The 23,960-nt window shown below is 38.1% G+C and overlaps 1 protein-coding gene across 2 annotated transcripts in view; it reads right to left on the bottom strand.

The window, feature by feature from the left end:
• Positions 1 to 228: 228 nt before the first annotated feature.
• The window catches only part of abhd17c (abhydrolase domain containing 17C, depalmitoylase), a 36,710-nt gene continuing 12,978 nt past the window's right edge, over positions 229 to 23,960 (bottom strand). Inside the window, exons 2-3 of one of the 2 annotated variants that reach the window (XM_084722264.1) lie at positions 17,278 to 17,457; positions 229 to 1,250 (exon numbers count right to left, since the gene is read on the bottom strand). In XM_084722264.1, the coding sequence (XP_084578390.1) occupies positions 1,031 to 1,250; positions 17,278 to 17,457 (400 nt within the window). In that variant the 3' untranslated portion in view covers positions 229 to 1,030. Of the gene's footprint in view, positions 1,251 to 7,959; positions 8,543 to 17,277; positions 17,458 to 23,960 lie in introns of those variants that run through there. The other variant, XM_084722257.1, reaches the window with a different exon arrangement.

The following is a 23,960-nucleotide window of genomic DNA, read 5'->3' as shown; positions in this document are numbered from 1 at the left end:
TGTCCAAAATTCATTTATTTAAATAATTTGTATAATATCATAAATGTGTAACGACCAGGTGACAAGGAAAACCTTACACTGGGGGCAGTCCTAGGGCATTTTGTAAATCACTAGATTTCTAAATGAAGTTTGGTGTTTTGGCTTCCTGCATGAGAGAGTAGCATGTATCAGGACTATGAAGATCACAGCTACAAAAGCCAGATGTACAGGTGCACTCTGGTTAACAGCTTTTAAGCACACATACTGACAAAAAAAAGTTCCACCTGCAATTAAGAAAAACATGGAATGCTGATAACAGAAGCAATCAACATATACACATCCAAACACAGAAAAAAATCATTACCTGAAAATATCTGCACATTAAAAGTGCAATTGTTTGAATCAACCCTGAATGGTAACTTAAAAATACAGAAAAAGTAAAAAACTTCAATTGTATCTTGAGGTGCAAAATTTATACTTCTTCACCTGGTATAAAAGAATACAAAAATCAAGCTTGAACATCGCAGAGACTCTCAGTCGAAAGAAAAACAAGAGGTTGTGGGAGAAACAGAGGGAAGAATGAGGACATGTGACATACTGAAGCTCGCAGTGACAGACACTGACGCAGAAAAGGTGGGAGACAAAGAGAGAGTAGGAGAAGGGAAGGAGGCTGAGAGCTGGAGTGGGAAATGAATCCAGATTGAGCAGCAAGTGCAAAACACCATCTAGGCCCGGGTTCATTGGCAAACTGTGTCCACATGTAGGAGCACCAGCCAGGTTTTGGGGGCACTACATGTTAAGCCCCAAGCTTCATGCCTGGCTGGTGCTGGCCTCACCCTCAGCTGCACCTCAACAATCTAAAACCACCTCCTCTTCCAGTTAACGACACATTCCCACCCTGAAATGGCTCCAAAGACGAGGGGGAGAAAGGTGTGATCAGTTTACTCCAGCCCTGCCTCTACACTAACAGAGGGAGTCGGGAGATGATAAGGAGGAGGCTTCTTGAGTGTGTTGAGATGAACCCCGGCCTGAGTGCTGAGCCCCCCCCCCCTCAGGAGGTGGGGAGCTCGAAGGAGATGAACTGCTTGAGCCTCTCCAGGTACTGAGCGTACAGTTCGATGTCATTGTGGCCAGCTCCCTCCACCCACAGCGGCTCCACGGCGCGGGGGCAGCGCTCGTACATGGCCAGGCCGTGGGAGAAGTCAATCACCTCGTCCTCTGTACCATGGATCACCAGCACTGGGGACGCCACTTTGGACACCTTGTCAATGCTGTGGAGAGGGAAGAGACAGAAAGAGTGTAACATAATGGTATACGTAAGAGTAAAATCAGGGTTCAACATTTATAGTTATTTATTTTCTTTTATGTTTTTTACATGCCCGGTTGGACAAATGGGTCAAAAATCTACTTGTCTGAAGTCCACTTGTACTTGCCCCTGAACAAATTGTTTTATTTACTAATTGTCATGTTTAATCTAGGGTGACAACATCTAGACACTTTCAAATCTAAGTCAATCCAAAGTCCAAGGGGTTTGTCTAAAATCCAAAGATATTCAGATTAATAATAATAAACAAAGAAAAGAAATCTCCATACTTGAGAGACTGAAAAGCACATTTTCTGCCACTTTTGCATAAAAAATGACCTTAATGATAAATTGATTAACACAGTTGTTTAATGGTTTAATCGGGCCTGATCGGGCAAGTGAGTTGCCAGATTTACTTGCCCAATTACTTTCCCCAAGCAATCAAGCAAGCCTTACTGTTGAGCACTGAAAACAAAATGTAACATTATACACCACACAACATTGTCCTAGAAGGAGCTAATTGGACCCAGGACAGGGCAGTCAGCGATTACTTCTGCAACAAGTTATCTGTCCAAGAGAATGATCAAGTTCAGGCAGAGCAGCTGGAGGACTTCAGAGGGAAAACCTGAAAACATTTTCACCATTTAATATGATCAAGATCACAAACCTGGTCAGAGTCACTGTAAATCATAGTGCTACGACAAGTTATTCCCAGACTTTTTCAGATAAAGACCCAAAAGAGAAATCTGGTGTCTCACAGGGATACAAACTTACAAAAATACATCATGAGTTGCCTTAACATCTACATTTATAAGGTACTGATAAAGAACACAATGAACCATGAATTTTAACTGAAAGTCGTAAAAAGAAATTAACTATTAAACAATTTTGATAAATGATTAATGGTTAGTAATTTGTCTATGCAAAAAGCTCCGTAGCCTCTGTTTAGTTTGTATTCATGCCTTGTGCTAGACTGGGTGGTTTGTTACGTTTGCCGTTTTATGATCCAAAATGCCAATTTTACCTTTTATCAGTGTTTGTTATTAGGGCTGTGTAATGGCAAGAATCTGGCGATACGTTACGTATCACGATATAGGGGCTACAGTTCAGTATAATGTGATAAATTGCAATACTGTTAAAGTTTACTTTATGCAGCCAGAATAGTGAAGATAGATAACAGTGCTACCTAGCAGCCGAGGTTTAAGGAAAACACAAAATCAACGTCTACCATGAATCTTTGCCCACATTACAATATGACAACAGTGTTTGAGAATCAATACAGTATCATAAAACACAATATCGTGATACTCAAGTGTATCAATATTTTCTAACACCACTATTTGTTATGCATCTGTGGAGATTGTGGTGATTTATGTTGGTAGTAATTTATTATTTTTGTTTTTTTCTGAGAGCTGTTTGCTGCCTATCATTTCATGCTGCTAGTCACTATTCGAGGATATGCGGTATGCATTCATTCGCTAATTGGCGACCCAATACAAATGATTCCACTGTGAGTCTGGGAAATGTTTGAATAGACCGACTGAGTAGGTGGATGGGTGCATCCCCGTACTTCATGAGTGTGAAGCTGATGTCAACTTTAAAATGAAAATCCTACGCTGTCACATTATACTGAATATATGACAGAAAATAAGGGAAAGCATGAAAGGTGCCCTTAAAGAAAGACCTTGAACTCCACCACCTTCTAAAATAACATTCAAGCCACCGTGTGTACAAATTCAAAACAGCTTATCACAGTGAGACCGCAGACTCTGAGACGACAACAGTGGGACTGGAGATGCAACAAGTGTGTGGCTGCATTACTGTGGTAAGGACAGATGAATTATTGAAAATGACAACAACTCTACACGTCAAACAGAAGTAAAATGTTTTTCATTCACTATGACACTGTGGCCTTTACAGGAACTCTTATGTTTGCCATTGTTGGAGGTTTCTGTATTTCCTACTCAGATGTTCTAGAGTTCAATATGTGCAGAAAAGCTGGTGAGTGAAAATACGGTGTCTTATTCCTCATACAAAAACATGGCCGTGTGGACTGTGGCGTCGAGTTAATCGAATGACGATCAGCTCTGTTGTGGCTTACATGTAATTGTGCAAAGCTCCGGTCCCTGCCATGCATACAAATCCCTTACTAATCATCCTCGCCCATAGCTAGGTATAGCAGCTCAGCCTCCGTGCTGCCCTGCTGTTCAGATAGAGGTTAGTTGGAAGATTAATGCAGGGAAATCATTGCGAGCTAATTTCATTCCAGATGGAATAAAACTATTACTGTTCACTTCACAGCTGTGGTATACAGACTGAATTACGGCAGGCATGGCTGTCATACGCATTATCTCTGGAACATTTGAATGAATGTGAGCTCACAGCACAGAGGACTGAATTACCTCTCTAACACTGGCAAACATTTGGTTTGCACACACTGACTATTAGGGCTGAGGTTTGATAGCATTTTTTAAATGAGTCCGGTGTCTAATCTGCTCATAAAAACAGAATCTTTCTGAATCTCATACAGAATCTAATTAAGTTTAACTGTCAACATTTGCCAGTAACTTGCAATTTTTGCTGTCAGCCTAATTAATGTTGACAACCTGTAAGTGCAACAACCTGTAACATGAGTAGTACACCATGACTGCATACAGCAGCATAGTGTGGAGGAGTTGATTCCAGAAAATGAATGACTTTAAGTACTGTGGAGGAGGTTTGGAAAAACTAGAACTTTCAGAGAAAAACAGCATCATATCACACAATAAAGTCAACATACTGTAGATTCTCATATTCAAGTGAGTATTCAAATAACAGCTGGCCAGCAGGAACAGATGTCAGAGCCCAGGCGCATAAACCACCTGAAGTTTTAAACTTAAGGTTTTTTTTTAGACTAAGGCTTTAACAGCATTTAGTTGCCATGGTTATGCTTCACTCACATCATTCTTTAATGTTACTAGACAGGTGTTAGCTAGCTTAGCTAATACATTCAGTTAGCCTTTGTTGGCTAGGTTTGCCAAAATGGATGATAACATGAAGAAAAAGAAATAAAAATGGTAGTGTCTTACTCCTCGATGAATATGGAAAGCACAAGCACATAATTTTAAGTCTATTTAACCAAGCAACCATAACAAATACATGCAAGCAGATGTGGCAAGAAGTAAATGACTAAATCAATTCAAAATCAATTCTACTGTGAAAGGAACTGTAGATGAAATAATGAAGAAATACAAAAAATATTACTGTGACAGCAAGAAAGGAGAGAGAGCTAACATCGATAGGAGTCAAAAAGAAAAAACCAAAAACGTTAATATATGTAATAATATATATATCTGAGTGCTTTTGGCTAACTATTACAAACATCGGGCTGCTCGATTATGGCAAAATCCTACTCATGACTATTCTGATTGATATTGACATCAAGATTATTCATTGATTTGAGAACATTATGTGTGTATTGGACTTTTTTTTTAACACAATGACAATGAACTTTCAATATAACTGAACTGAAAAACAAGAAATGAAAGAAAATAATAAAGTGAAGAATATACAAAACAATAAAACAAATGATATGTAAAAAACAGATATCACCCACTATGTTGTACAGTGTGTCCTTTAACACAGTGAACCAGCATCATTGCACCATGTGATTCTGCTTGTTTATAATCACACACAGAGCAGATATCTCCTCCTCGCATTCAAGCACCATAAACTGCACAAATATTTTCACTTTTAAAGGGTCTGTTATAAGTCTCTTAAAATATTCCGTGGACAATGGTTGCTAAGGACCTTCTAGCAACACATAAGGAAATATTTAAGTAGCTATAGGAAAACACTGGACATCCTAAGGAAATCCCTTGTCCAAAGGTATCCTTAGATCAAAGTTTTACGGAAACCTTAGGCTAAGTGGTTTGACGAAACCAGACATGGGTGCCAGAAAAGGTCAGGAAAAGTAAGACTGAGGGTGGTGGAATTACTTGTGGCCTTCTACAACAGCTCACACAGTACATTTAGTATGTCCATTTTCACAGCACTTCCACCAACAGTCATGTAACACAGTGTTGTTCTGAGTTTCCCTTTTTTTAAAAACAGAAATGTTTTCAAACTCCAATTAATCCCAGTCATTTCTTTAATGCTGTTCTCCTGATCACTTTTAAGTTTCTGCCAGCTAGACACACTTTCCACATTAAAGTCCTGACTATAAAGGAGAATGCTGCAAGACTTCAAATATGAAAATTCTGAAGAAACTGTTGAATTTCACTCATGATAACCTAAAATCATTCAGGGTAAAACTGAAAAATGGAATGCATTACATTTAATTTAATTTATTTAGCTGTTGCTTTTATCAAAAAGGACTCCACTTATTCTTGAGAACTGGGACATAACTGTTATGTTGAGGGGTTTTGATTTTTACTCTTCAATTATGCTGGAAAATATATATTTTAAAAGATCAAACTCTTGGCTATTAAACCTTGTAATGGGCCAGCTTCCAAGTGATTGAAATTTATTTTGTAAATGTAGATGTCAGCTCCATCAGATGGAAAATCTGACATCTTTTGGAGTTGAAAAAATGGTACATTTTTTCAGTGAGCAGCCATCTTATTTTTTAAAGTTGCTTTGTTTTAGTTTTGATTTAGAGGGACTACAGAGTTGACATGCTATGATTGAAACACATCAGATAGAAATATTATTCAATGAATTTGTCAAAAATAGAAAGTTTACCAGCTCAAGCAGTATTTCTGCCTTTTTTAAACCAGGAAGTAAAACAGGGGTCCTTAAAGTATAGATAACCCTTTTCATGCCTGATTAAATCATGGTTTTGTAAAAGTCTGATAGAGTTGACAGAAATCTGGGACACAACCTGAAAGGGCCAATATAAAAAAAAAAAAAAAAAAAAAAAAAAAAAAAAAAAATATATATATATATATATATATATATATATATATATATATATATAACATATATACTTTAAAACAAATACAATTATAAAAAACACATTTTTATACCTATGTTATCAGTAAGTATTGATAGTTTTAGATTTTGAAGGCTTTTATTTCATATATTAAATTACTAAAGAATACAGTTTCACCAAAAAAAAAGGAATTGGAGTGTTGGTATTAATAATTTTTTTAGTCTTTAGTCAGAAAATTCTCAAGACTGAGTGAGTAATAATAAGTACATTCAATCATGTCGATAGTCAAACCAACTTTAACGTGAATATGACATACTCCTTTTTGTAATTGTGAACGTAGTGTCAAATCTTATGTCATATTTGTTTTACAAAATTCAGCGATTTAACTGCTTGTCAAGCAGAATTAAATTAGATACTTATATTCAGAGTAGCCTCTTTGTTCGGCGGTCATTCAAAGTGGAGGGTGATAAAATAACCAAAGGAAATGAACGCATCGTAATGCCACGATATATGACTCACATAAACGTGACTGCTGAAGAGAAAAATGTGAGATAGAACTGATTTACTGAGCCATATAGACAGGTATATTAGCTGTCCATACATATCATATTTAATTCTCAATACCACAAGTGAGGCATTCAGTATTCCCAATGACTCATCAGTCCCCAGGATCCTTCCATCAGGAGTCTTCTGTCAGCTAAAAGGGCATTTGACTGATGATTTGACTTTGTCCCCACTAAAGTCCTTCAGTCAGATACTTCACTACTCTGCTGCTCTGTTCTGCCTACTGAATATCATAGAGCAGCCGTGACTAGAACTGTAAGCTTAACCTCACCAGTCTATACAGTCCAACAGATGCACCAGGTTGCAGTCAGCTTGTGTCATTTTTGCAGGTTCGCAACTCTCTCCTTTTTGCATATACATTCAGGCGAGTATCATGAAAATAATTAGAGACACGCTAAGAAAGGATGATTGTTTTTTTACCTGGTCATGCAGGAAGGTCAGTAAATTTGTGACAGTCAGTTTAACGGGGAAAAATCTGCCCCTGGAGACCAGGCGTAAACAGTGTAAATGGGATTTAATACAAAGATGATAATGGAGGGAGAAGTAAAGTTATATTAAAGTTAATTATGGTCTTACACATAACTTAATATCAACACCATCTCCACCTGCTCTGCTCCAAGCTGCTGCACCTACTACTCTGTCGCTGTCCTTCTCCTCTATCTCTCTTTTCTCCCTGTGGTTGCTGTGCCTTGTGTTATTTTGCATAATTTGAGCGTACTTGATTTGTCTTATTAGCCTTTATTGCTTTATCTATTTTTCCTCTCCATGGACATGTTGATTGCCTCATAATGTATTAAAAATTACACGCTAAACATTATAAATCCTAAATCTTTTCCTCAGGTAGAGCCAAACCACAGCAATAGTAAATTACATAATCAATATCACTACGTTATTCATTTTCCTAGCTTCTGACTTTCTCATCTGAATGCTGAATGGCTGAGCTCTCCTTCCCTCACTGTGCTCGAAGGTCAGTCCCAGGGTTAGTCCAGAAGCAAACAGAGCATAACTGCAACAGCATTTTCATTGGTAAAACTGTTTAAAAAATGTTAAGCATGCTACATCTTAAGGAAAAAACAAAACAACAGCAGCAAAAAAACCATTTCATTGCATTTCTCTTTCATTTTTGGGTAGACCTATCTGAAGCACAAGCTCAATTTTCATTTTTTGTTCTTAATGGAAGGAAAACAAAGAATCCTGCACATCACTTGTACTCACGTCACTTTTAGTGATAACGTTTAAGTCTTCGGCCTTCATCGGGCTGTGTTCATATCACATTCTTTCTGAGTCTGAAGACTTTTTGATAACTGGCACCTGTAAATGGGACATTATGGTATGCAAGGACTTTTTTTGAAACTTAAATCTGTAGGTCTCTTTACTAGAAGGTGTGGGAGTGTGCTCTAAAAATCACCCATTCATTTATTCTGCCTTGTTTTGGGCCTTGTTCTGAAGCTTGGAACAAAGAGTGCTCAGCACACAGAAACTAGCTATTCATCCACAGCCTGTTCACACTGAAATGACTCACTCTGGGAGAAACTGTAAAAATCAAAACCCAAGTATCACTTGTGAGGAGTGTTAATTCAAAGACAATGGTGTCACCCTTGGAAAAAAAAACTCTGAGCAATTCTAGAAGTGATGTAAGATATAGGCTACAGAAAACAAAAAGTGGGCCAAACCCCAGCATCACACTTGATTGGAGAGCTCCTGGTATATGCTGACAGTAGGCTCTCCTGCTGGTTTCTGCAGAGGTCCAGCTGGGAAGCTTTGACACCAGACATCTTATCTTCCTACTCAGACAGAAACACAATTATAATTCAGAACCAGGAAGCCTTGACAAAAGACCTGCAGTATGCAAACAACCAATGGCAAAAAGTGCCTCCACCAACACCAGCTGAGGGTAATAAGTCCTGCTGTGTGCTCGTAACAAAACTCTTTAAATTCTTTATAGTGCTGCAGCTACACTCTGAATTAAAAATAGAAGATCTGATAACATTAGACCACTTTTAGCTTCCCTGCATTGCCTCCCTATCCATGTCAGTACTTTAAAGGGACAGGGTGCCTATTTTTCTACTTGCCTGAAGTGCTATTTAGCCAGCTAAATAGTTGAGTTGCAGAGCTTAATAGAGCCACAGAGATGTCTAACTTCTCTCCAATATAATGGGACTAAATGGCACTGGGCTTGTGATGCTCAAATTGCCAAAAAATACATTAGAAAACCTCAACAGCAACGTCTCTTTCCAGAAAGCATGAAAAAGGTTACTTAAGATAATCCACAGACCTTGTTACAACTTTTTCATGCAGGAACTACTTTCTTTCTGCAGTAGAGTTTATGGAAACTACATTATTTTTACTAGAAACTGAGTGGTTTCTACAGTAAACTGGTCACAGCAAGGTATTTTGTTTGAGCATCACAAGCTGAGTGCCATCTAGTCCCAGAGAAAGCAGTAGAGAAGTAGAGAAAGCAGACATCTCGACAGCTGATATCACCAAAACTGTGCAACTCACACTAAAGTTATCTAGATTGATAAATATCACTACAGGCAAGAAGAAATGATGAAGTGAAATGATGTATTTTTATGTGGAGGTGACGTGTGCTTTTGATGACCTCTGATCTCTTTAAACCATATACTCCATACCATTTGTTCCTTAGCGAGGATGGACAATTTTGAGGAAAATATCTAACAGCATTTCTTCTGACCAATGCTGCAACTACAGTAAATTACTATTATCTACATCCCTGTATTTGTGCCCTTCATAAAGGTCACAATGAAGACGCCAACTTGTAAGTAAACCTTGCTAGTAATTAATAACATTCATGGCAGTGGTCAATAACATAAAATCTATATTTACAACTGAACCTTGTTATTTTATATAAGACCGAGGGATTCTAATGATACAGTTGATAACTCTGCACTTGAGCTGCATATCCTAACCCAACATTAGCATCACAGACCGCTATAATTCCAGAAGTCCTCAATTACCACTTTAAAGGTAATAATATAAAATGATGGGCTTAAAAGCTTAATGATATTCTGAACTCTGTGAAGCCAGCTGTCATTTACACACAAGAACTACACAACTACTTGCTACCTGTCTGAATATGATGTGAGGGTATCACCTACATCAGTTAAGATCAAGTCATTTGAAATCTTTTGATCCATTTAAAAAGTGCAGTCTTTCAAACTGCGATTTTGATATAAGAATTAATCCTTCAGCCCCACTAGTTGAAGTTAAAAATAGAATTACCACCTTCCAGCTGCATGCTTCCTCCAGCCAATGTCACAGTGAAGTTGACTTTTGACCTTTTGAATATAAAATATCATCAGCTCATCATTTTATCCTTTTAGACATTTGTGTGAAATTTTGTCAGAATTAGTGTATGAATGCTTGCTATTTATCCATCTAGAGAGTTTTGGAGATATCAGCCATAGAGATGTCTGCTTCTTTCCAGTATGGAACTAAGTAAGAGCACAAAAAAACAGGAAAGACTTTCGAAAAACTCAACACTAGTGTCTCTTCTCAGAAATCATGACCTTATTCCTCAAGATAATCCACGGACCTTGTTATAAGTAGTTACATGTAGGAATTACTTTCTTTCTGCAGTAGAATCGACGAGATCTACTTTCTTTCCACTAGAAAGACAGTAGTTCTTATGTACACAGTCTTAAAAATAGATTATCGTCTTGGTGTGTTATACTGAAGCACAAGGTACCCTTTAGCAACTGGAAGAGACACTGCTTTTTAAAATGTAGTTGATGCTGTGAAACAGTCACAATCTGGGGAGGTTTAGACGATAAAACTACTGGAGTAGGTTTAGGAAAAGTCCATGGATGCAGTTAGAATAACTACGTTCTGTTATGTATGTCACATTATGTCACTGAAGTGAAAGTTGGCAAAAGTCACGTGTCACTAAAGCACCTCGCAAGACAAAAGTCAAGTGATACATGTAACGTTATGTAGCTTACTACTTTGAATAACTTTTGGTTTTGCATGGTACATGAACCCTGGTGTTGTGGCTGAAAGTCCTGTGTTTGTTTGAACCATCCATCCACTCCACCTCCTTCAACAGACACTGTGCGATGTGTGAGTCGAGTATTTGATGAGTTGAGAATGAGACCGGGCTAAAGCATCTTTGCTACATGTAGCTAAAAACTGATGTGGTTTGATACAAAAGTCATAATGCTAAGTTTTTGTTAAAACTGTGTTAGAAGTGTTTATTCAACTTCATGATCATTTTGGAGGATGTAGTTTGAGGAGAAATAAAAAAGAATTTGCATTTTCTTCCCTAACTCAGCTCCATCAACAATGTACGAGGCACACCTGTAATCATACACAGATATACACAAACAAATGTCCAAATGTACTAACATGCAAATGGGTCCAACCTTATAACACTTCCCTGAAACCAACACTTAATATTCCTCACCATGTTACACTGCAGACGACAAATCTGTGGAGACACAGCAGACTCATTAAATTTTAACATCGGCTCACTGTTCATAATTTGGTCACACAAGCGGTAATCCCTTGTGTGACTACATTATGAAGCCAGTGAGGTGGCATGATACTTCGATAACACTATCATAATGACACTCCTTGGCTCTGAAGTGGCCTAAGCACCAGTTTTTGGTCAAACAAGGATAGTGGCTTGTGCCGTTCATTTTGCGCTTGGTACAAACTCAACAAAAAGAGTGAGGGTTTTTCATAAACTGCACTGACACATGCAAGGATGAATAATTATGCCAGATAAGGTTCAGTTATTTTGACTTTAAATTGCAGTTACAGTACAGAGTTTTGTTGGGCTGTTACATGCTGTGTTCCAGTTTAATGCCGCCTCATGAATTTACAACCAGTGCAATACTACCTACCTATTAATACCCAACAGCTGTTTCTTAAAGACAGAGTCATCGTAAAAATTGATGATACACATATAGATGTTTAATTGTTTTATAAGTTTGACATAACTAATTAATATTTTAAGACCTACATATTTAGTTGTTAGTAGAGCTGACAATTAATCAAAATTTTATCGAATTTGCAATATGGCCTAGTACAATTTTTAAATCGCAGAATGCACAATATTTATTAAAGGTGAAATGTGTATCAAAATACCAATCTAAATTAAATAGTGTGGTGCTGCAGATGTGCTCTGGTGTGCATATCATTTTCTAGACTTCAGAAAACATCTGTTTACTAGAGATCCCTAAGATAACACACCATAATCACTTTAATATGTTTTTCAGTGAAAATGAGAATGGTATAAAAATGATAACTTCCTCTAATATCGCAAATCATTTACAAACTGCAACATCAGTCAAAATAACAGCAATAAGCTATTTCTTCAATCATATTTGTTGAAAATCTTGTTAGCAACTTAGCCATCACAAAGAGATGGTGCAAGCCAGAATCACTAACACAAGATGAATGGTTGAAAATGATGAGTGAAATATATGTTATGAATCAGTTGACTCATAAGGAAAAAGAGGAACAATGTCAAGAAAAACGGGAGAAACTGATGGTGTTTATACATAAATGACAGTATGAGGGCTGAAACACTTCGTCACCGGAACAAACTGTAGAGACCAGGCAATCCAGATCATTCATGGGTGGTTTGTTTTTTGCATGTTCCTCTCTTTTCAATGTTTCACTATGGACATTGTCATATGCCAATTCAGCAGACATCTCCCAACCCTAGTGAGGACATTGTTTTCTGTACAAACAGCACTGTGTTCTCCTCTGAATCTTGCACAAAGTCAGTCACAGAAATCTCTTTAATAAGCCAACCGTCATCATGCAGTCCTAAAACATCCAACAACTTGACCTAACACTGAATTTTGCGTGAGATAGGAGGGATTTTTTTAAGTTAAGAAAGTTGATAAAAAAAATTTAACTCTTACCCTAAAAGTAGGACCAAAATGCGTCACTCTGAGAATTTTTTGCTATGAACTACAATACCAATACAGGCATTTTGCAGCACCATGAGCCACTGAACCATATAGATGTGAAGTAAATGCTGCTTTCCTTCAAAAAAATGGGTGTGACATTGATCAAATGTGCTACATTAGGTTGTGTAACACCCACTGTGTTATGATCACCAATTTTACAGATGGTTTAACTGATGTGACCGATTAAAATGATCAATCCACCCCAATATTCTACTTTGACACCGCTTAATATGCAGTAACGGCATGCTCCCTTTGCTCACTCCTAAGGAGGACAGATGAGACAGACCATCTGCAGCAGGATGGATTTAATTGAAGAGCAGTTCCATTGAAACCTCTGCATATTAAAAGCCATTACTCTGTTGCATGTGGGCTGTTCATTCTATAAGTCTAAGTTGGTGCCTTTTTCAGAAATCACAAGCCTGCAGTTTGGATATGGTACTGCCTATAAGAGTTATTTAACACGACTGCACTTCAACACTGTCACAAAAGTCTGTCTTTCTGTTATCACAAATCATCATCACACACTTCCATGCAAGTCGGGGGTTCAAATGAATACTTTAAGAGTTCCAAACAAGGATAAAGCTGTGCATATTTTCTTGGGCCTGAGCATGGCGGGTAAGGAAGAATTTGAATAAATGACAGGATAACAGGGGTGTCACAATTGCTAAAAACATGATTTGATTTTTGCCATTGTTAAACTACTGAAACCTGATTTGTATAAAACTCATAAAGAACGTATTTCACCAGTTATGTGGCAACAAACTTAAAAATAAAAGTCACTAAATGGCAGAAGAGTGCTTTATATCAGTCTGCAAAAAGCCACCAGCCCTTGTTAACGAAGCTGGCCATGTGATGTGGGTTGGGCGACTGGATGCATATATCGTCTATTGATGATGGGCAGGATCCATCCCAGACTGCTTTTTGGCTGATTTTCGGAGCGATATTTGTCAGTTTATTTTGCTAATGTAACGGTCTGCAGAGTGACAGCTGCTGCTCTGTGCCACGCTCTCATCCAGCCGCACAGTACACACCCACTGACCCAGACCATGAGTGGACTGAGCTGGGTGAGGAGTGAGAGGTAAACAGCCTGCACACAGTGATTTAAGGATTTAATTTAACCAAACCAGAGTTGGTGGTTGTTGGAAGAGTGGACAGACTAACAAAGATGGTTTAGTGAGTTTTACATGTTTTTTCTGTCGAGTTTGAAAGTATGTTTTATGAGGAGTTAACAAGTCAAGTTTGTCTTAGTTCAGTAAAAGAGAGAGAGCAGTTGTATTTTTCTGTTTAAAAAGGAAAATAAGTATGAAAAATATTTCATTTTTTGACACTTAGTGAGTTTATTTAATTTATTGGACGTACTGAACGTGCACAGTGTATGTAACTTAACTTAGTGAATTCTCCACTTGCCCACATCTCCCAGCTGAGACTCGAGGATGGGAGGAGGTGGGAGAGCAGATGAAGATATTGCAATCGCTGATGGATGGGCTAATGATGGTCAGCTGGAAAATTTTAACATATCGCCCATATTGGTGTTTGCTGTGTGTGCAGCAGTGCACTGGCACTAGGAGAGACTCACTCTCCACAACAAAGTGCCTCATGCTATAAGGGGTAGGTAAATTACTTTCCTCAGCTGAAACTTGGCTTAATAAGCATAAAAGTTAATGGAAGGGCTGTGTATTGTGTTCTCTATCACAGAAAAGAAATAGAAAGACTCTGTTCATGAAATGTTACTACAGAGTCCTGACTGTGTTGTCTTTGAAGTGTTGGACACTGCAAGTGGGCGTGGGTGGAGGGAAATAAAGCTAATGAGAGAACTGCTGATCCTGCCTTTGGTTTTGATTATCAAAAGTGAAAGCTCATTTTGGATTTACACCTAATATGGAAATCAAAATCCATCAGATCATTCAAAACAGAAATTAACTAAGCAAGCAAAAATATTTTCTTCTTGCAATTAAAGCTAGAAAATTGAGAGATGTGGGAATAACTAACACATAACATGACACATAACTACAGAATTATCCTGTATGCTCTGTTATCAAATGATCCATGTTACTGGAACAGATGAAGCTGGCGAAGGTTGTTGATCTGTATTCTTTGCACAGGTACAATAATGACGAAGTTGCTTAGTCAGCTACAGGAGGCTTTGTGTTCAGCCCCTTCACAATCAGTGCAAATGTCTTGTGGGTTATTCTGTGATGCTGACTGCTTGACATTTGACTGAAGGTGAAGCTGTCTGTCCATCTACAGTGCACGCCAGCCCTTAAGGGTCTTAGTGGCCATAGGACTGAGATCTTAGATTCAAGTGTGTGAAAGGTGTTCCCTTGGCAGTGTGACAGAGCTCACAAGGAGAGAGGTAGGATGAGGAGCTCAGACACCCGGAAAGACCATGGAGGAGAACCACTGCTCCTTCATGTCAAAAGCAGGCAGATGTGGTGGTTTAAGCATCTGACAAGGATACTTCCTGTACATTGCCCTGCGCAGATATTCAAGGCATGTTCTACTGGGAGGAGACTTCACAGCAGACCCAGAAACACACTGGAGGAATTACATCTCCCATCTGGTTTGGGAATGTCTTGAGATCCCCCAGGAGGAGCTGGAGGATGTGGGGAAATGTATGTATAGTATAGGCTACCACAGACAGATCGCAGAAAATGAATTAAAAAAACTGTCAGACTGGTTACTGATAGACTAAAGATCAGTATATCAGGTAGCCAATTAATCTGGCCAATTATCTGACACTTTGAGATCAGCATTTGTGAATGGCTGGCTCACAAGGCTGATAAACAAAAAACATCTGCAGAAAGATCTGCAGGCAGCCAGTTTTGGGAAAGCGGTGACAAACTGTGTTTGGAGCCCTGCACTATAAAACCAATGCATCCTGCTGTAAACATTTGCCTAAATGTCCTCAGTCACCATCGTCTTTTCCAAATGTTAACACCTCTCCATCCTAAATGAAAGCAAATTTAATCTAAAACCACTACTGCCTAGTGCTAAATATATAACATGTTATAATGTATAGAATAATGCCATTGAATGTACCCTGCTCTATATTAAATACACATTCTGAAATCTACAGCATAACCTAATGTATTTTTCTATGCATTTCAGTCATCCCTCCAAAACAGCATGTCACTGGCTAAGATAACCATGTATATTAGATTGTAATGTGCATGAAATAATGGAATTCTACATGAATTTTCTTTGTTTTTATACTGACATTATATGTCAGCCATCGGTCACCCTACTCTAAACATTGAAACAGCCATTGAAGAACACATATCAGTTGACCACTACTAACTGGTAACAATAGAGAGCTGAAGTCAAAATTGAAACTTTCAGGTCAAGTTCCACAAGTAAGAAAACCTCATCATAACACAAATTACTATAGAAGCTCAAACTATGTTGTGTGGCTTAAGCTTCTCATCTCAAGCTAAACCAAGACAGTGCAACACATTTTAGTGACTGAGTGACTGAATCCAGCCTCAAAAATAGCTGCTCTGCTGTGGACAGCACAGGTGGTTAATGAGAGTCGCTATGTTCAAACAGACAGAGGTTGGAAGTGACAACTGGATTTACTGAGGAGAGTTGTATTACTGCAGACTTTTTTTCAGTCTAAAATCCTAAGATTTTCAGTTTAATATGATAATAAATGAAGAAAATCTCCATAACTGAGAGCTGAAAGGAATATTTCCTCCCATTTTTGCAATATATATTGCTTTAACAATTAGACTAATCAATTACCAAAATAGTTTAATTCTTTTTTTACCACTTGCCTGCTTGGACAAGTGAATTACCAGATTTACTTGCCCAACATGGCATTTTACTGTGTATGAGCCATGGAGGGAGCACACTTGGGGTCTGTCTGATAAATGACTGGCTGTTCGCACAACAAGCTCAATCAAGGAATATGATAGGCTGTTTACAAGCCAGTGTGTATTCACCAGGTGCTTTCATGTTGGTTTGCATTTAATGCATTGAGAGAAACTATTTCACATTTTATCAAACTATTTTCCTCTTAGTATTGATGGCATCTTTCATTGATATATATTTTGCTTTCACTTTACTGCCCAGGTCTACAGCAGCCTCAAAATGCTTAGAACTATGGCTGCAACTGACAATTATTATATTGTCGATTAATCTATTGCTTATTTTCTCAATTAATCAATTAGTTGCTTGGCCTATAAAAAGCCTAAACCTCAAAGACAATCAGTTAACTGTCATAAAAGAATAAAGATATTACTGTAAAATATTAGCATGTAATAGGCTGCTTTCAGAGAATTTTTACTTTTTTCTTAAGAATTACTTAAACCAATTAATTCAGTTACTTAAATTAGAACACAGAAAAATCACAAGTAATGACTAAAAGTGACTTATGACTAAGACTAATAAAAATTAAATGACTAAAATTTAACTAAAACTAATAGATTCAGCACAGCAAGCCAGGAGGACTGAGACATGGACATGGCATTTTGGTCTGGTTGCCAACAGTGACAACTGGTTTTTAAAATACTGTTGCTAGTTGCCCACGTTACAATAGCTGTGGTGTGCATGTATGATGCTGTGTGCGCAAGACTCACCTGGGGAAGGCATCGAAGCAGTAGGTCTTTCGTGTGTCAGGGAAGGCCACCCTCAGTCCTGACATGAGTGGTGAGTGTAAGATGACAGCAGCACATTCATAGCGAGCAGCCAGGTCGATGGTTGGCACGGTGCCGATGCTCTGCCCGTACAGGATGATGTTCTCAGGTGTTACACCATACCTGTACAACAATGCACAGACAAGCCAGATTCTTTTAGAAAGTGATTTTGCATAAAACAAGACATCATACTGCAAAAACAAGAAGAAAAGATGGCGAAAATGACTCACTTAACAAACATACGAAAGCTCTGCTTTAGAACCTAACTGTGCTCAACTGCCTTCATTACATCGAGGATAGAATCAACATTAGCAGGCTTCTCTGGTGTTAGCTTCCTCTGCGGGTCATTTCATAGCCCAGTAAGCTTCGGTTAGACAGCACTTAAGCACTGACTGACAGCTAACACTACAGTGTATAGTAAACAATAGTCATAATCTTTCAGCGATACTTTAAGCACATCAGTCACAGTGATAATTAAATTGCCTTAATTGGATCCCTGCACCATTCAGAGCTGAGTAGCAGCTTGTTCTGTCTGTCACAGACTGTGAATCTATAACATCAGCTCAGCAGCCATAGTGAGACACAACTGTCAAGGGGGAAATTTAAGCACTTTCTGCTATTTACGGCTTTAAATGTCAGATGTAGCATACCAGAAGATTATCATTGTTACCATATCCACATAGCAGCCAGTTACCAGAAAATATAATCCCTGTTTTGAATGTGATGGCTATTGCTGAGAATAATGTATTATAGTAATGGAGCTATTAAAGTTGGGCTGATAGCTGACAGTCATCTACCACTGACCACTCATCTACCACCATGACATTATGATTTGAAAAAATCCAATATTTGAGGTAGTGTGTCTCCTCAGAGTTCCTACAGAGATGTTGTCTAGGTTCAGTTTTTGACATACTGGAGATAAAACAAAAAAGAAGCTGTGGCTCCTGTTCATTGCACTACATCTCCGTGTCAAAATGATTCTTTTCCTTTTAAACACACCTAAGTTACGGACGTGTGGTGCAGAGACAGAGACCCTTTGACGAAGCAACAACTGTGAACATCATCGTATGCCAATTCGGTTGACTTCGCTCCACCCTAGTAGCCATCATCATCATATCTGACCTAGGGTAAATTGGTCTGGTTTCCTAAATACAGATATGCAAGTTATTTCCTTGAAATTCTCCTTTCTTTAGTGCAGTAAAATTGCATGCTATTCTTTATTTACCTGTCAAGTTTTACAGGTATTGCACCGTATTTGGTGAACAGTCATGTCACATAGATGCAACAGTTTGGTTCTTCACAAACTAGGTGTGACTCATCACAGCAGGACAAACTGCTCCGTATGAGAATGAAGCACCGAGCACTCTGTCCTCATGCAGCTGCAGCAGCAGCAATGTCCTGTTTACTTTCTGTCAGCACCCAAACACCATATATGAGGATTATCAACACGTGGAACATGTTTCTGTTAGCAGAAGTCACTTAACATAGATAGCCTAGATGTTTCTTCATCAACTCTGTGTTTAAACTGATGTTTGCACCGATACTGCTCACTTTACACCATGCTAATGTTACAGACGTCTGTAATTCTTTTCAGTCACCAGAAAAACAACAAAAAGCTTTTTCCTTGTCTCGCACTGATGCAAAAATACACTGCCAGTGATCATCTTACCTGCATATGACATATGACATGAGTGATGAAATAACTCCATGTCATAACCAGTTAATGTTTTAAGTCAAAATATTGATTGTCCAGTTCAGTTCAAGGGCTGACAGTGCTTAGTTATTAAATTAATATGCATCACAGCTCCTTTTGATTTGAGGTCAAGTATTTTTCTGATCAGGCATCTGACATGGAGTCTGTTAAATAGGGTGAAATTAGACAAATTTTAAAATATGCCACTATTATCATTATTAATTATTACTTATGTGCTTTATGTCTATTTTTCAGGATTTTTGTTGAATAAAGTATTAAAATAAATGAGACAGGTTTTTGATATGTATTTAGGTAAATTAATTGTTATATTATTGAATAATAAAAAAAATAGATTTTAGATTAATCGATAAATTAAAAAAGATAGCTTAATTGTTTAAAAAATAATCTAATATAGATATATAAATACCTGGATATATATATAGATATATAAATACTTTCCAAATTTCTGTACAAATTAAATATCTGTAACGTGCATATGACTGATTCAAAGACACTTCAATACTGTACAGTACTGTACTTTATAGGATACTGTAGATTTTGTTGGCTCATTTCTGGCAGTTTTTCATAAGCTCTGATTTTCATCAAGAGAAAATTACTTTCTTATTATCATTTTGATTTCAACGTGCACTCAGCAGCCGCAGGAAGCTAGCTGGAGGCAGATTGGTTACCTTGAAGCAAAGTATCATGGGGTTTAAGTAAAAAAAAAAAAAAAGAAAGAAAAAAAGAAAACAGAATTACCATAGTTTGGAATTGGTTTTCATATTGCCATGCATGAAAGACCCCAAATTAACACTGTGAGAGGACTACTTGATTACTATGAGCAAAGTAATTAAACAGCATTTGTTTCAGAAGGATTTGACTCATGTTTTTTTTGTTTTTTGTTTTTTTTTATGAATACAAGTGGCTGATCACTGTAACTGTGACTACTTTCAGCAGTTTCCACTATTAATATCAGATATGGACAGATCACTGGCAGTGGTAGATGTCTTATTTTTGATAAAAGGCTGTCTAGCATAGAGGCTGCACATGCCTGATCACAGATGACATGATATCAGAGTTCTATACCAACGTAAGGCTGTCTCCAAGTCTGTACAATAAGAAGCAGTAGAAATGAAATAGGAAGAGAGAGACTGGTGCGAGAAATTTAAGACAGCCATCAGACAGATATGAGGAAATAAAGAGAGTGAGGGGAGGGGAGAAAGGATATGAATGCTGCATCACACTGATGAGACTATTCCAGCGTCAAGATGGAGATGATACTCTCCGATAATCAGCAGCTGTTCACAGGCATGGCTCTATAACCCCAACCAAGGAGCCACCTGAGACACAGAAGCCGACTCTTCCTTTCGGGAACACAATCCAATCTGCATCAAATTGACAGATAGATACACAAGATGTGACAGGTATCTGCATCTACACAGTATCCTGTCTATTTAAGATTTTGTTATGCTGTATGGAAAGACTAGGATTACACGTCTCTGAGGTGGTTTACAGGTCGGATGATAGCAGGATCAAGTCCTCCTTGTAGCTAATATAGGAACATTTGAAAGCAAAACAATGAGAGGGTCAGATTTACCAGTGGTGCTTTTACTTTTACACGGATATAATATCACCTGGCCCTATAGAAACACTGAGAATTGCGCAATGAGAGGGATGCGATCCTCTCAGGATGTGACAGATTCAGCTTAGCAGATGAGAGTGATCAGGCATAATACTTCGAATGAACTAGCCTAGGTCATAGAAGGTGTTGTTGGGCTATGTCCCAAAAACCTGTTCTGAATGGCCCAATGCCAAAAGCCTGTTGCTGTGACTTGGCTATATCACATTGTCCCCTTGAAATGTCTCAGAGAACTTTTGCCTTTAATGTGTCTCGGTTGAATGTGCAAAATCAGGGATAGAGAGTGAGAATGATTGTCATGATTGTCAGATGTTCTACCTTCCCTACCTTCCCAGAGTTAATTTTTCTTTATTCTTCCTGATTCATATTTTCCTGTCTTGGGGATGGCAGGCCTCCCTTAAGTAAGAGGCCTGGTTTAACAGGATTTGGCATTAACCATGTCCCAATGGCCTGTGTCTACCAAACAGTTTACTCCATGTAGCCACGGCTTTATCACCCAATAGTACTTGTCACCAGCTAAGGTATGTCAGGCTACTACTGATGTGTAGGTTTACTAAGCCTACTAAAACTGCCAATGTGATGCTTACAGAAGAACCAGAAATAAGGACTATCAAAAAACAAAAAGGGGGAAAAAAATAGGAGTGAAAGAAAGCAGGAGTTCAAATCAAATCTGATGTAATTTACCAGGGTGTGAAGCCATTGGAACAGCTTTATTTGTAGACAAATAAAGCTGTTCCAAGTACTACAAGTGTTGTCAAGAGTTTTTCTCCCTTTTTTTTTTAGCCCTAAAGTAAGTTAAACAGACTACATACAGAAAGCTTTAGTTTCAGCCTGTTTAACAATTTACTACAGTGAAAGACTGGTGCAACTGCCTTTATATGGACATGGTTCAGGTTTAAAAAGTCAGGCAACAAGCAAAAAATAATGGTCTCTAAATCATGCCAGGAAACAGTGGTAATTAAGCGGTGTTAATACCTGATATATCTGAGAAAAGATTTTGTATTTAATTTCCATTTATTATTGCAGTTTTGCATATTAAGTGTTCTTAAAATACATATGTAAAATGTGTTGTAGTAAGAGTTCAGAGTAAAGTAGTAGCTGCCATGTAGTTGCCATACCAGTGCTTTACCGCTGCGGAAGAATTTGATTGAAAGAAGAACAACAACAAATATACCATGATACAGACTGTCCAAAGTATACCATGATACAGATTTTAGGCCATACTGCCCAGCCCAAATATTAGAGTCTATCCCTGATATGAAATACAAATATTTATCCAATGCTCAGTGAAACCACTACATGTTCAGAAGGAAAGTTTGACTAATAGCAACTGGGCGCAGCACACATTAAAACAAACAGCAGATGACATGACATTGACCACGCTCCTACTGTATCTGAATGTTTGTAGATCTGTGGTGAGAGGTTCAGTAGCAACATTCAGAACCAAACTTGTTAAGGAAAAAGATTATATCTGAACTTGTTAGAGAGCACTTGGAAAAAATAGGGGATGCCTGACGTCAGGTATGCATTGGGTGGTGCACAGTAGAGAACTGTTTGATATGGGACCTGGATAGGGGCAAGGATTTTCCCAGATTCTCTTCAGCCAGCTAAACGGCAGTGTTGACAGAAAACAGGCCTGTCAGGGAGAGAGGGAGAACAGGGACGACATGTTCCCTTGCCAGAACTCACAAGGTGGGGAGGAAGCTTTCAGCAAACCCTCCCATCTCCGGACAGTGCCGGGAATGCGGAGAGAGGCCGAGCAGAAATGTTCAGCAGCCCTCTGCCACAACATGCACACACAGAAGGATTAGACCCTTGCTTCACAGACAGCCATGACAAAGGATTTGGACAAGAGGTGTTACGTTGCATCTGTCCTATGAAGTGATGCCATCATAAGAGCTCTTCAGATAACAGCTTGGGTGTGACTAATCTGTTGGCCTAGACAAATCCTGCCTCTGATAAGCAGCAACTGAACTGAGCAGTGGTCCTGATAGCAGATTATGATGACCCCACGCATGGATGGACAAAGTGCCCACTAACTGCCGGCTGACGAACAAAACACTGGACTCTGATGCATCTTAAAGCATACTGTTAAGACTAGGGACACACTCCACAACTTTAAGAATGATTACAATCATATCATGGCTGTCAAAAAATTCTGCAATCTAATAGATGGATAGTCGGTGTCAGTTAATCTGGTCATTTGAAGGGTTAAGACTTCAAAGTCTCATAATCCTATTGACGACTGACAGTCCATCCAGGTTTTTAAGAAACAAATTTGTAAGACAGGACATCTCAGCCACACAACAAAAAAAAGTTTGACACACATTTTGCCTTTAACAAATATTGCACCTCCTGTAATTTGAAAATTGTGATTTCGATAAAATTGTTATGTCACTGCAATTTTTCCGCCAATTTGACCAATAATCGTAGTTTCCTACAAGTTCAACCAATCATACAATTTTATTGAACTGTCTCAACGTTTTATTTACTTTGTTTTGTATTTTAATATTGTCACAGGTACCGAAAAACACAAGTTTTGTCGCAGTTGTTGACATTTAAAGGCTCTGTGCACTGTTTGCTGTTTTGTCTGAGTTTGGACTCCAAAAAGATTTTGTTTCATTGTGGAAAACCCCCCAGGTACACTTCTACACTTAGAAAGAAAGCATATTTTATCATTTTTGTAATCCTGACCCTTTTAGGAAGGTTACTTAGAACACTGAGAACAGAGTACAGTTTTATTCTCCCTGGAACAAGCTGCCTTTGATTTCCAATGAATTATACAAAATAAAACCAACTTTTTTTTGCAATTTTAATTTGCTCCTATAATTGAAAAAAATGCCTAAATACACTGCAACATGCATCACAACATTTTAGAGACACTTCTGTTAAATCAGGTATTTTAGGCCATAACAATCCCAAGAAAAAGGCTGTAAAATCCAGGAGGGACAGACAGTCAAGGGCAACTATTAAACAGTTTATGAGAAAAAAGTCAATTTACATACATGCTTGTGAGAAACATCACAACTGGGGCTGCAACAATTAATCGATTATTAATGAATTATTAAATTAATTGCCAACTATTTCGATAATCAGTTAACTGATTAGAGTAATTTTCTAAGGAAGTTCCCTGATTTCAGCTTCTCAATATGAATAGTTTCTCATGTCTTTACTCCTCTGTGACAGCAAACTGAATATCTTTGGGCCATGAATAAAACAAGATATTTGAGGACATTATATTGACATTTTAAAACAAACAACTACTAATCCATTAATCAAGAAAATAATCAACCA

Source organism: Lutjanus erythropterus, chromosome 1 (assembly GCF_056507025.1).
Source record: "Lutjanus erythropterus isolate fLutEry1 chromosome 1, fLutEry1.hap2, whole genome shotgun sequence".
Lineage (NCBI taxonomy): Eukaryota > Metazoa > Chordata > Actinopteri > Lutjaniformes > Lutjanidae > Lutjanus > Lutjanus erythropterus.
The sequence above is the reverse complement of the archived record's forward strand: the minus strand, read 5'-3'. Positions and strand labels throughout refer to the sequence as shown.